General features: G+C 33.5%; 1 protein-coding gene across 5 annotated transcripts in view; it reads left to right on the plus strand.

Annotated features, from left to right (window-relative positions):
• PARPBP (PARP1 binding protein) overlaps positions 1-13,974 on the plus strand; it is a 53,229-nt gene that overhangs the window by 24,820 nt on the left and 14,435 nt on the right. For 2 of the 5 annotated variants that reach the window (XM_079140562.1, XM_079140563.1), the window contains exons 5-7: positions 4,505-4,675; positions 6,955-7,109; positions 12,877-13,060. In XM_079140562.1, coding sequence (XP_078996688.1) covers positions 4,505-4,675; positions 6,955-7,109; positions 12,877-13,060 — 510 coding nt within the window. Of the gene's footprint in view, positions 1-4,504; positions 4,676-6,954; positions 7,110-8,018; positions 8,258-12,386; positions 12,497-12,876; positions 13,061-13,974 lie in introns of those variants that run through there. The other 3 variants (XM_079140564.1, XM_079140565.1, XM_079140566.1) reach the window with 3 other exon arrangements.

The raw sequence follows: 13,974 nt of genomic DNA on the forward strand, positions 1-13,974 counted from the left end.
CATAATAGTGAGTCTTTATTATTTTTGAATAGTAGAAGCACAATGAAACAGGTTACAGTAAATAAAATGTAGGAAATGTTAAAAAGTTCCTAATTACAATGTAAACATCACTTTTCTCTGTTTTGATTTTGACAAATTGTGTTATTCTTTCCAGATATCAAAAGAATAATTTGTCTGTCTTGTTTTAGACCATTGCACTGTGAAGTTAAAACTGAAGCTTTTCTATTATAGATCACATACAGTATTACAATTTACTGTGAAAATAGAGATTAAAAAACATTTGAAATATAAGGAGAAAACTGTATTATTCCTTATTTTATACAATATTAGAACAAATATTAATGCTGGTTTTTATTTGGTTGTACCCTAGAGTGCTTTTCTTTGTAAGGCAATGGAATTTTAAAAAAAGAGCACTTATTTGATCCCAGGTAGGTTTTAATTAATAGAATTTCAATTTAAAAGTTTTACAAGGACCAAACATATGTATTAATTTTTCTTTCATTCATTATTAAGCAAAAACTCATTGAGACCTATTAATAAAAGTGGACTGCTTACCTACTATACTACTTACCTACTATAATGCTGGTCCTTGCTGACATATATCTCATAGAGTAGTGGAAGGATTAAGAAAATTAGCAAAATATCAGAAATTACAGAGAATTATAATAGGGTGATAAAGAGTTATCGCAGGGTAGGGAAAAAAGAGTTCATGTCTACTATAGATGAGGAAAGCAGGGAACCTCTCTGGAAAAGGAAATGTTTCTTAGGGTTAATCTTTAAATTTCATTTCCTTTTCATTATTTTTGCTTACGTTGTATCTCAAGTCCATATTTAAAGTAGCCTTTTCCTGTCCAGTGAAGTTTCTTTTCTTTTTTTTTTTTTTAACTGACCATGACTGCTTCTCACATTTCAAGAATTATCATATAGAAATCTAAATAATCTAAAAGCATGTTATCTTAAGATGTAGATGAACTTGAGACAATAGCTTCCTAATGACTTCTAATTTTTTATTGCTACCTTTTGAAATTCCTTTTGTGCTTCAAAAATTTTAAATGTGATTAGACAGAATAAAAGAAATTTTAATTTGAATAAGGAAAATATTTTCTTAAGAGTTTGCAGATGATAAGTTACTGGGACTTAAGCTAAGTTATTGAAGGGTTTATGAATTTCATGTTTTGAGAGCAAATGGAGTTTAGAGTTTGTGAACCATTATTTGAGGGAATAGGCAAAAAAGAAAATCTCTGTCTGGAAGCAACATCCAAGAACTAGAAACAAACACGATTCCAGAGCAGAGGATGAAATGGTAAAAACAGAATGAAAATTTATCAGTTTTTTCTTTTCCTTTTGGTATCATGTCTAAATATTTCTTATCTAGTTCCAGGTTTTGAAGATTTTCTTCTAAAAGTTTTGTAGTTTTATATATAGTTTATATAGTTTTAGATATATGATCTACTTTGAGTTAATTTTTATGAAAGGTATGAGATTTTAGTTGAGGTTTCTTTGTTTTACATATGGATGATCAGTTGTTACAACATCGGATATTGAAAAGACTGTCCTTTCTTCATTAATCCTTTTGCACCTTTGTCAAAATCTAACTACCATGTCTGTGTCAGTGTATTTCTGGACCCTGTTCCATTTCCACTGAACTGGGTGTCTTTTCCCAAATATTACTTTATCTTGATTATTGCAATTGTATAGGAATTCTCAAAAATCACTTTCCAGCGTATTTAGCATGTTGTTGAAGTGTCTTCAGGTTTACACATTTCTTGATGATCTGTTAACTTTATCCTTGCTCTCCGTAAGTCATGCAATATTTTGTTCTGACTGCCCTCCAACTTTTGTCTTTTCTTGACTATTAGACTTTTATTATAATGTGCGTAGGAGTGATTTTTTAAAAAATAATTTACCGACTTAAATAGCTTCTTGGATCTTTAAGTTAATGTTTTCCGAACTGGTGATGTTTTTGGGCATAATTTCATTACACTTTTTTTTTTTTCTGCTTCTTTCACTTCTCTTCGGGAGTTCCAATTACATATATATTGTTCCTCTCTAAATTGATTCCTAGATTTCTGGTTCTTTCATCTTTTTGTGTTCTCCTTAGCTTTTCAGATTTGGTAGTATCTACTGATGTATCCTGTTCATCAATATTTTCTTTCACTCTCTCCATGTTGCTGTTGAGCCCATTCATCAAAGTCAGTTTCACTTGTACTAAGTATACTTTCTACACAGTGACCATTTTTCTGTGACATTTCCTTTGTTAATTTATTGATAACATATATCCTACATCTCTGTGACTATTTCTTCAATAGAGATTTGTGACAATTTGTATTGTTTTTAAATTTTATATTACTTAATTTGTTTTAATTAGTTATACATGACAATAGAATGCACTTTGATACATCATATATAATGGAGTATAATTTCTCATTTTCTGGTTATATATGACTTAGAATCCCACTGGTCATAAAGTTATACATGTACACAGGGTAATAATGTCTGATTCATGCTACTATCCTTTTATGTTGCTTTGAAGTCATACTTTCCTTTGACTATCTAGTAATATTTGGATATAGTATTGTAGATAATATTTTGTAGAGACCCTGGAGTCTGTCTTCTTTTGAGAAATACCTTCTTTTGTTCTAGCAGGCAATTTGCTTGGATGCCAATATCATACTTTGTCTCCCTGTTGATATGCAGCTGCTGCTATCTGTTCTTGTGACTTCCCTTTGCTGCTTTGTTATCTTGGCTTTTATAGGTCACTCTTCTGCCTGCCAGATTTGGTGGTCAGTCAAGAATTTAGGGCAAGATGGAACTTACTCTCTTACTGGGTTCCTTTTTAGTATGGATTTTCTTGAATTTTCCAGTTGATCTACCAGGTTCAGACTTTTACTATCAGACTTCAAGCCTGTCCAGCTTCAGTGTTCTGTCACTTCATCTAGGCACAGTTGTGGCAAACTTTGAAACTGGTAGCTCTGCTTCCTTGTACTCACTTTTTTAAAAAATAGTTTTCTTTCTGATTTGTGCTTGCATTTTGATGGACCCTATAGGGTCTCTCCCATGCTCGTGTAGTTTAGTTGGCAGCCACAGATTTGGGCATTTATCCTCTGAATTGTTACCAGAATTTCCCCCTGTAAAATTTCATCTACCTTCCCAGCCCTGAATTCTTCTTTGACACCTTTAATCTCTGCTTTCTGCAGCCATAGCTGTGGGAATTGGGCATACTCTTGGGTCAGTAAACCATACCCTTCTTGTTGCAGTTATCTTAAAAGTAAAATTTCATGCAGCTTCTGCTGGCTTTTGAATTCTTCCCACTGTCATTAAGTTGTACTTTGAAGTGTTTATTTACTATTTCAAAATTGTCGTGGGTAAGGTTCATGTGATCACTTTATACCCCCTATTACAGGAAGTTGCAGGGCCTCAAATAATCAATTTGCAATTCTTAACCCTCTTGCTGGAGTTCGTTTGCCATTAAATTTCCTATTTTGTGTATTTTGGATGCTTTCTTGTGTCTTTATACAGTTATTATAGTTATTTTTAAAATTTAACTGATATTTTATTGTCGTTGTGTGAGCATTAAAAGTTGCCAGGTCCTTAATACCTATGAATAGCTAATTTGATGGTAAAGATTATTAAATTACCTGGTTTATCATTTGAGATTGAAGGACAAGTGCAATCAGTGTGTGTGTGTGTGTGTGTGTGTGTGTGTGTGTGTGTGTGTACAAAATATTTCATATACAAAATATGAAAGACCTAACGTCTCTGTCAAGTTCTCCCAAATCTTACTTATTTTGTGCTTGAAAGTCTGCAGCTCTGCAGGAGACCAATAAATATCAGCAACAATTGAATTTTGCTATTTAACATTTGGTTAAATCTCTTCATGTTAATGCTTAGTTGGTTATTTGACTATATACTAGTCAATATATACACTCATTCTCAAAAATTAAACATTTAACTTTAGCCCTTAAATCTGACATTTAAGTAATGTAGATATAGGAACAAATAGAGCCAGTTGGCTCATACTCTGAGCTTCTGGAGCTTTATTATTGGCTATTAATTAGTGGCAGATGTATGCAGGAAGAAATGTAGATTTGAACTGTATCTTTTGTATCTTTTTTTAACAGTCATTTTCCAATAATTATAATAGTTATTATTTACTGATTGGTTTCTGATTAGCAATGAGTCTATTTCATGAGAAAGAATATATTGACTATTCAACCTAAATTTTCAGTTTATATATTTCTTATTTCCTAAAGAACTGTGTGAAGTATTGTGATTGAATCATATGTGTTCTTGTTATTTTTTTCTTTTTAAATATACATGACAGTAGTGTATATTTTGACATATTATACATATATGGATTATTCTAATTAGGATCCCATTCTTTTGGTTGTACATGATGTAGAGATTCACTGTGGTGCATTCATATATGTACTATTATACATAATAAATGAGATTATGGATTTAGAATAATTATAATAAAGAAAATAAATATTTTATTGTACAGGTACAGCTACTAGCAAAGAAAATTATCTTTTCATATATAAGCCTGCTAGTGAATTCAAAGAATGACCTGGCTCTGGCTCATATTCTCAATATTCCTGATAGAGGACTCGGAAGAGAAGCCTTCACTGATTTGAAACATGCTGCTCGAGAGAAACAGATGTCTATCTTTTTGGTATGGATATGTTTCATTGTCAAGATTGCTCTAAGATTCCTAGCAATGGATCCATGTACCTTGATATAAAGTTCTTGTTTTCCTCTTTCCACATTTTTACTGTCCCATTATAATTGTACATAGTGATGGGATTTGTCGTTGCATATTCATACATGTATACAATATAACCATATATTTTGGCCAATATCTTTCCCCAGCACTTTTCACTTCGCTTCCCTCCTCCCTCCCCCAGACCCTTTCCTCTACTGATCTCCCTTTGATTTTTCATGAAATCATCACCCCCCCCCACCTTTCTTTTCCTTTTCCCTCTCTATGTTTCACATGAGAGAAAACAAAGCCCTTGACCTTCTGAGTTTGGCTTATTTCCTTTAACATAATATTCTCAAGTTCCATTCATTTTCTTCCAAATGACATAACTTAATTTTTCTTTTTTTTTTTTAATATTTTTAAGTTTTAGATGGACACAATACCTTTATTTTATTTATTTATTTTTGGCAGTGCTGAGGATCGAACCCATGCTAGGCAAGCACTCTACCACTAAGCTACAACCCCAGCCATACTTCATTTTTCTTTATGGCTAAATAAAACCCTGCTGTGTGTGTGTGTGTGTGTGTATCATAATTTCTTTATCCATTCATCCATTAGTGGACATGCAGGTTGGTTCCATAGTTTGAATTGTGCTGGTATAAACGTGGTATCCTTGTATCACTATGGTAAGATGACTTTAATTCTTTAGGATAAATACTGAGGAGTGGTATTTTGGGTCATATGGTGGTTCCATCCCTAGTCTTTTGAGGAACCTCCATACTGATTTCCATAGTGGTTGTACTAATTTACAATCCTCCCAACAGTGTAAAAGTGTTCCTTTTTCTCCACATCCTCGCCAGCATTTATTATCGTATTGTTGATGATGGCCGTTCTGACTGGTGTGAGATGAAATCTCAGTGTGGTTTTGATTTTCCTAATTGCTAATAATGTTGAACATTTCTTCATATATTTGTTGACCATTTTTATTTCTTCTTTTGAGAAGTATCTGTTTAGTTCATTTCCCCATTTATTGATCGAGTTTTTTTATGTTAAGGTTTTTTGATTTTTTTAAAATATATTCTAGGTATTAATCCTCTGACAGAAGAGTAGCAAGGTTTTTCTCCCATTCTGTAGTTCTCCACATTCCTAATTGTTTCCTTTGCTGTGCAGAAGCTTTTTAATTTGATGCCATCTCATTTATTAACTCTTGGCATTATTTCCTGAACTTTAGGGATCTGATATAGAGTTCTTATGATTATGATGGAACAACTTTTAAGTGATCAATTCATGTTATATCTCAATATTTGAAAACCCATGGTATTTTTACTTATTATTCTTCAAATTTGGCAAGGAAGAAATTCTCTAAAGCCCTGTTTAACTACATATGTTCTATAGAGTGCTAGCCCTGATAAATTCTTCTTGAATAACTGTTTCCAAAGCCATACATTTTAGAAATAGTATATACCTTGTTGGTAATTCATAATGCATGTTTGTGTATCAAGAACTTTGAGAAATCCTGTCATAAAGAAGTTTGCTTCTTATTTTTAAGAAGTTAACCTTATTATTTAATCTGTTATTTCGTAAGTTATTTGACCACGGAACTTTTCTCTAAATTATTGGTATTTCATAGAGTTTGTCTTTCTTGGGGTAATGCTTTGGAAAATGTACCTATTAAACATTTTTTCTTTGATGGAGACATTCTTATGTTTATTCACTACATATGTATTTTTGTCTTTGTTAAGTCAAAGCCTTTTGACTACACATGGCCAAATAGTCCTAGGATATAAGAGCTAGTTGGAATTTAGTGACTTTCTAGTCTTATTTTATAAGAAAGGTAAAGTAAAAATTTGGAAAGGTTGAATTGCCAGAGCAGTTCACAGTAGATTCATTGGCACTGAAAGTGAGTTTGTTCTTCATAATGTTTCCAGTAGCCTCATATCGATTTAAGAATGTCAACAAATTATAGTCAATGATCTGTTCTTATGAATGTGAAGATGTTCTTTAGTCCTTAAATTTATACTCTGACTTAGCACCTCAGCCTCCAATGGAGCTGGGCATCATTGCTCCACTGTTGCTATGTGAATTCTGCCTGGTATTTATTTCTGTGGTTAATTAAGTGTGGCATGAACCATAAATTGTGCTTCATTTTAACTGTATACCTAAATCTACATACATCGACTTCATAAAGTCAACAGTAATTTTTTGCTTGCTAAATCATTAAACATAAGTAAACCATTTGTTTCCACTCACAGATGGCCACATCCTTTATTAGAGCCATAGAGCTCGGAGGCAAAGGCTACGCACCGTCACCATCTGATCCTTTAAGGACATATGTAAAGGGACTGTCTGATTTTATTCACTTCATGGACAAATTAGATGAGATTCTAGGAGAAATACCAAGTCCAAGGTAATAATTTTTCATAAATTACAAATGTGTCATATTAGTTTATCTTTTAACACTTCACAAATTCAGGTAGGATTGAAAGAGATACCAAAATGATCAAGCATTAGGCCAAACAATGGAGAAGAAAAGCAACATATCTAGATGAATAAATTATAATTGTATGCCTTGTTATAGTTCTTAAATCTTTACCAAAATTAAAAGATACATGAAAATTAACTTTGATTAATAAAAAAGTGTTAGTATTTTTTTGTCTGGAAGAAACAAATTTTTGAAGACTAGAAATGGCCAAATAGGTACAATTTCTTTAAACTTTTAATTTAGCATTGAAGGAAACCAATACCAAGAATGAGTAAGAAAATTGAAAAAGCTATGATGAGTTCTCTATTCTATTTCCACTGGTTATCTTTTATTTGCTAATGTATAAATCTTTGGTTCATCTGTCATTTGTTTATATATGATATTAGAAATAAAAGTTGAAAAAATCTATTAGATTTCCATTTATAATATAGGTAAATTTTAGAGTAATTTTGGAAAGTAGAAATGGAATGTATATGCATGCAATTATGGTGGATTACTGTGATTTTGATTGGTATGCCATAGCATGATTCTAATAAAAATAGCTGGTATTTATTGAACATTAATTGTATAAGTCATTGTGCTAAACTCTTTATGTAAATCATTCTTTGCTCTGCATTATAACCTTGTTTGATAGCTACTGTTGCTATTTCCAGTTTGGAGATAAAGAAGCTGAAGTACTGGGACCTAGAAATTTACCCTAGATTACCTTGTTACCAAGTAGCAGAGCTGGGACCTGAACTGGGGTTAGTTCTGACCCTGACACCCATTCTCTTCCTTATTCTATAACTGTCTTCTTACTTATTTATTTTTTCTGACACTTGTTTCCATTCTTAGATCCAAGAAGAATTTTCTTTAGGATTTTATTCCAAATTGCATTCTATCTTCTTATATGGATATCTATGACAAGGAAGTGAATTTGGAAGAGGTTTTGAAAATGACTTTTAAACAATATCAGTGACCTCTTCTGAACTTCTGGATATTATATTGGCTGGTCATTTCTTCCGAAATTACAGATAATTGTTAGAATTATTTTTTTTTGTAAAGAAATTTATATTTTGTTGAACTCAAATGGTACCACAGACTTAAAATTAAAAAGAGATTTTTAGAGGGATAGTCTTTAAATGTCTTTTTTTTTTTAAAATGTGTTTTTTAAAAATTATTTCCATTTAAACAAAATTTTTAGGCAGCTGCTTTTGATTTCAAGTTCTAGATGTTACCTGTTAACTTCCCACCATGGAATATGAGGATTTGCAACCCATTCAGCCTCCCCACAATTCCCTGCCCTCCTCTGTCTTCCCCTCCTCACTTCTCTTTTTTCATTCTTCTCATGTAGATGTGCCCGTTTTTGGTTGTATCCTATTTTAGAACTTAAATTATTATGACCGCAAATATTGTCTGCAGCTAATCTATATAACATATTATGATTTTACTTCCTTTCTCGTAAAGTTGTTTTTTTCCCTGGAGTTAATAATTATCTACTTTTTCCTTTTGCTTTGCCTCCGGTGTATTTTCCATCCATTTGTTACTGAACTTGTCAATGAAGCTGTAAAATATCTTGTAAATATTGAGCTATCTACCTGTCTTTTATCACTTCACCGCCCCCCAAGAAGACCTTGCTTCTGGGAAGGACCGCGGCATCTTTGTTCAGCCATGCTTTGTTTGCCAAGCCTGTGTTATATGGCTGACTGTGATGCTCTGTCTTTACCGTGTGGATTTTCTTTGCCTCTGTCACCTTTCCTGGATCTCATGGTTTTTATTTTGTTCCGATAGATTTCTTACAAAAAGCAAATGGAAAATGGTGGAATGAGACAGACATCATTACCCTATGTACGTGTATGATTACACGAATGGTATGAATCTACATCACGTACAACCATAGAAACAAAATGATGTACCCCATTTGTGTACAGTGAATCCAAATGCAGTCTGTAAAAAATAAAAAAATAAAAAAATAATTTAAAAAAGATAAAAAATAAATGGGAGGCAAATATCATTATTCTTACATTTGACTGTATATGATCTTATGTCATGTTTCATTTCTCTAAGATTATTAATTATGTTTAATTGAAAGAATGTTTTTATCTGCTTCCTGGATGGTGTTTGTTTTATCTAGGTTGAGTGTGTTTAAGTTTGTTAGCTCTCTATTTGTCCTCTCTGATATTAGAGGTTTTCCTAAAAGGTATGGTGATTCTGACCTACCCTTTATTATTTAAAGTGAGACCCTGTAAAGCTGATTAGCAGTTTTGTCTAATGAGATTAATTAGAGCCAGTGGGATGGCCAGTTGGCTATTTTTGGGGGACTTCTCCAAATGCCAGTAGCTGTCTGTCTTTTCTTTGGGGCTTTCTCAGAACTTTCCACAGAGGCATCCTTTTCTCTTTGAAGGCTATAAATCTGGCTGGCAGAACTCTGGGATTTGAGGTGGGGCAGGCTGATGCTGACTCTCGGTTCAGTAAGTAGAATTGTATTAAACCCCTTTGTTTCCCGTCCCTGTTGTCCTGGGTCTGGAGTCTTCCTGGGTGAGATTCTTCCCAGTAATCCTGCTTTCCATGTCAAGAAGGACAGGTGTGTTATCTGGGCTGCTCAAAGTGGGAGAAGGGATTTTAGAGGTGTAATTGTTCCTTATGTAGACAACTCACTCCCCTGTCTCTACCATACCTTCGGTACCAACTTTAATTTCTGATGTCCCTCTTAGTGCAGTTACTTAGGTTTTTGGGCTGTCGCTTTCCACTCGTCCATCTACTTTTCATCTTTTCATACCTTCATGAAATGTCTCTGCCAGTGTCAGCCATCATCTCCTCGCTTATTCTCTTTTTCTTTAAAGATTTAAAAAAAAATTTTTTTTTTCTTTTTTGTCATTTCAGCAAGATTTTGGGAGTTGAGATGGAAGCATATATTCAATCCAACATAAGTTATAATTTTGGAAGAATTTCTGGTTGGGAAAGTGATCAACAGGGGTGGAAGTGCATTTGTTTGAGAGGCATCTATGGTGAGGGATTAGGTTTCCCAATTTAGCAGCCATTTATTTTGAGTATCCTGTGTAGTACTAATTACTCTCTTTCCAAGGGAAGACCTTGAAGAAGTGGGTATCTAAATGGTGAGTGGCTTTGAGTGAGCAATCTGGATTTTCTTCCTCATGATGATTTTGTTTTAGTTTTTGATTTTTTTCCAGTAAGTAAATATTCATTTTATAATTTAAAAGAGTAAAATTATTTAAAACCAAAATATATTCCCTATTTTTGAAATAATAGATGGAGGAGTGTATAGTGGGTATACATAACTCCTGCCTGTCTCTCACTCTTGGTATCTTAATCTTCTTTGTCTCGAAACCATAATTATAATAGAAATGAAAATATATTTAACTCTTGTATCTGAGAATAAGTTTGTACTACTAACCTTATAGTAGGGGAGTTATAGTCACCTTTGAGTCCATGGAAGAATGGGAATAGACATGAAAGAAAGGAAAACAACAACAACAACAAATTGATTCTCACATTCATCACTCTTGCCAGCTTTTCATGAGGCCATCTTAGTTGCATTTGTGTATTTGTTGGCTGCATTTCTACATTTTGCCAGTAGGTGCCACCGCAAAATGCATACCATACCTTTATCTGAAAAAAATGTCTGGAGTTAGTTAGGCTTTAGTTTATATAAATTAGTTCTTGTTGTTTAGAAGTTTTAAATGCTGTCTTTCAAGATTATTACCCAATTTTAATGCAAACCAACATTACATATTGGACTAGATATATGCTTATGGAGTGTTAAACCTGCTTAAAATTTTCTAGTCTAATCTGTTAAAATTTTTCTTGTTTTAAATATTTCTGAAGCATTTTTGAGACCATCTTATGTAGTGCTTCCCATCAAATTTACTTTTTAAAGATAAAATTCATTTCAGCAAATAGTTATCAAATTTTTGAAACTGAAAATTCAAAGCTGGTCACTTTATTTAGTAAAATGAAGAATAATCAATAATTACATCCACGTATTGCCAGTCACTTCTCTGTTATTGCCCTGTTCCACTTGTTGCTAGCCCAGGGCTTTGCCTTCTGGTCACAATGCTTCTGGAGGTATTTGCCTTAGGAAAACCTCATTCATCCTGCTTTCTTACACTCACAGCTTCTGACCTACCACTCCAGCTTTGTTTATTCCTTTCTGAGAGAGAGTTTGTGGGTATTTGGAGATTTTCCTCTATTCCCACCATGCTCAGTGAGATGTTTTCCCAGAGTGTTTAGACTTATAGTGTAAGTGCAAAAACCCTGTAAGCACTATTGCATTACTAATATAAATAATAGTCAATTACATATATTTAGTTTCACTATTAAAAACTCGAGATTGAACAATGTTCATTTACTTATGTTATTAAATATGGTTTCTTTCTCAAAGAACCTAATTTTTGCCTGAATTGTTTTCTACCTTGACTTTAAAAATCACCAGTTGTGCTTTTTAAATAATGTAACTATCCAGTGTCCTTCTGGAGATGCTGATTCAGTAGGGTAGAATCCAGAGTTGATGTTTAAACAAAGCTGGATATGATTCTGATGATCAGGAACATTTGTGAGACACTGATCTAATGTATTGTCATCATTAATTTTCTTTTAACTTTTCTACTTGGACCAGTTATTTAAATGTGAACTATCATTTTTCCCATGCTTGTTAGGCAGCTTGACTGTTTTCTAAGACAAAATACCTGGCAAAAAGGCCATGAGGGTGAAAACTTCAATTCATAAAATTTCCTCATGCCACTACAAAAGAGAAGTTTAGCAGCATATTCTCGGCAGCAAATAGCAGAAGTGTCATTGTCCCTAGTAGCCTGACTCCATGGTCAGCCCAGACCTCTCTCTCATTCTGCATGGTGCCTCTAGGAATGAGGATCTTCTGACTTCAAATGAGAGCCCTCTTCTATTGTGACAAACTTCTAATTCCTGTCTCCGAATGGACCTAGATCCTTCCTATGTATGTCTCACGTCGGTCCTAGGTGGGTCCTCTAGAGCAGCAGCTGCAATCCAAGTTCCTTCAGGGTCAGGCTTGGCATAAAGAAACATTTCAAGTTTCTAAAAACACTTGTATGTTGGTCATAGTTTTCCAGCCTTTGGTTTGCTTTGGATTAGTACTAACCTGTTAAATTTCCTTGTTCACATACAATAACCCTTCACATATTAGAATGGTATATCGTATGTTTCAGACCAATCTCCTTCCTCTCCTAGCCGAGACACGATGTGTTCTCAGCCAGGCCATTTAATCTTTGAGACTCAATTCTCTCATCTGCAACGTAGGGGTTACATTAACAACTTTTGGAACTGGTTTTAAAATTAAAATAATGTCACATTCCAGACATTTAATGAGAGTAGGTGTTTTGTTATTTTAGTAATATCTGAAAGTACATACTTTAAGGATATTGCATGTATAAAACTGGGTCTGATTTGTATCATATTTCATGTAAACTAAAGTTTTTCCCTTCAGCTTTCAAATCAAGGAAGACATAACTTATTGAAATTATTTGCCTCTAGGAAAACTTTAAACATTTTGTTTCTAATGGTTCTCATCTTTTTCTAAAGTACTTTACTATTTGATTTGTAAGATCAAAGCTAAATTCTTTGAAAGGTGTTGATTAGCACTGAAAATTGTATTTTCAAGTTTATAAGCACATTGCTGTTTGCAATACTATTATAAAGGTGATCTTATTTCTATTTTCAGCATTGCAGGGGGTCGGATTCTGTCAGTGATAAAGATTCATCTGACTAAAGGCCAGAACAGCAGGGATCCTTTTTGTAAAGCAGTTGAGGGAGCTGCTCAGGCTTTGGACTTGAGGATTAAAAACATTATCAATTCTCAACAAGAGGGCGTAGCAGTCAGCACCCCTGACATCAGTCCTGCCCGGGTAATGAGCTTTTTATTCTTCATTGTGCATCTAAACAAAACATTATCTCTTCTATTTATCATAGAAGTGGTTTACTATTGATACTTAAGTCTGAAGAATGCATTTCCTGTGTTCTAAGATGATATTGAAAATTTAATTTTCTCAACAGGATTATGTTCAACATGGGTAAATCATAATATCTTTGGGCAGAATTGTATTGCTGAAGTAAGTCATTGGATAATCTCCAATACCCCTTGTAGCACTAAAAATTTCTAATTCTTGATGGATATTGAAGTGCTTTATGGTATTTTTCAGTAACTAGTCTTATAAAATAATTATTTTTCCATTTACTCAGATATAAGTTAAGAGCCTGGCTTCTGACCCCCAAGACTAAGTCCTCAACAGTCCTGTTAGAAATGGTTTCCACTGAGCAATTGACTTTTCTTGTACAGATCTCCATAATTCTTATTTTCTACCTCCTTTCCCAATCTACTCTAATCCAGTTTTCCCCATACCTGGCAGTTTTTAAAGTGTATATTCCCAGAACGTTTACTTCTTTCTTGATTGTCTTAGGTAGGTAATTGAATATAAAAGATTCTAACCTATGCTATCACAGGAAAAATTGACTACTGTGTTTTTAGCTCCAGAGCAGAATTTTGGAGTATGCATTTTAATTCATTTATTGTAGTTTATCCAGTTAAATAAGGCCCCTTTTTATTAGCTGTTATTATGGCAACCAGTGTGTAGCATAAACTTGCTTAATTTTATCATTTACTCTTTCCTTCACAGAGCTTGATGCCCACTTTTAGTTATTTTTCTGTGACAATGCATCTTTTTAGATTTACTTCGAAGGCATGACATGAGACTCTGGGATGCTGCCCCATTTATTTCATATGTGTTAACATTTCCAGTGGCTAGTTTGACTCAGATGACAA

Source organism: Sciurus vulgaris (assembly GCF_902686455.1).
Source record: "Sciurus vulgaris genome assembly, chromosome: 5".
NCBI lineage: Eukaryota > Metazoa > Chordata > Mammalia > Rodentia > Sciuridae > Sciurus > Sciurus vulgaris.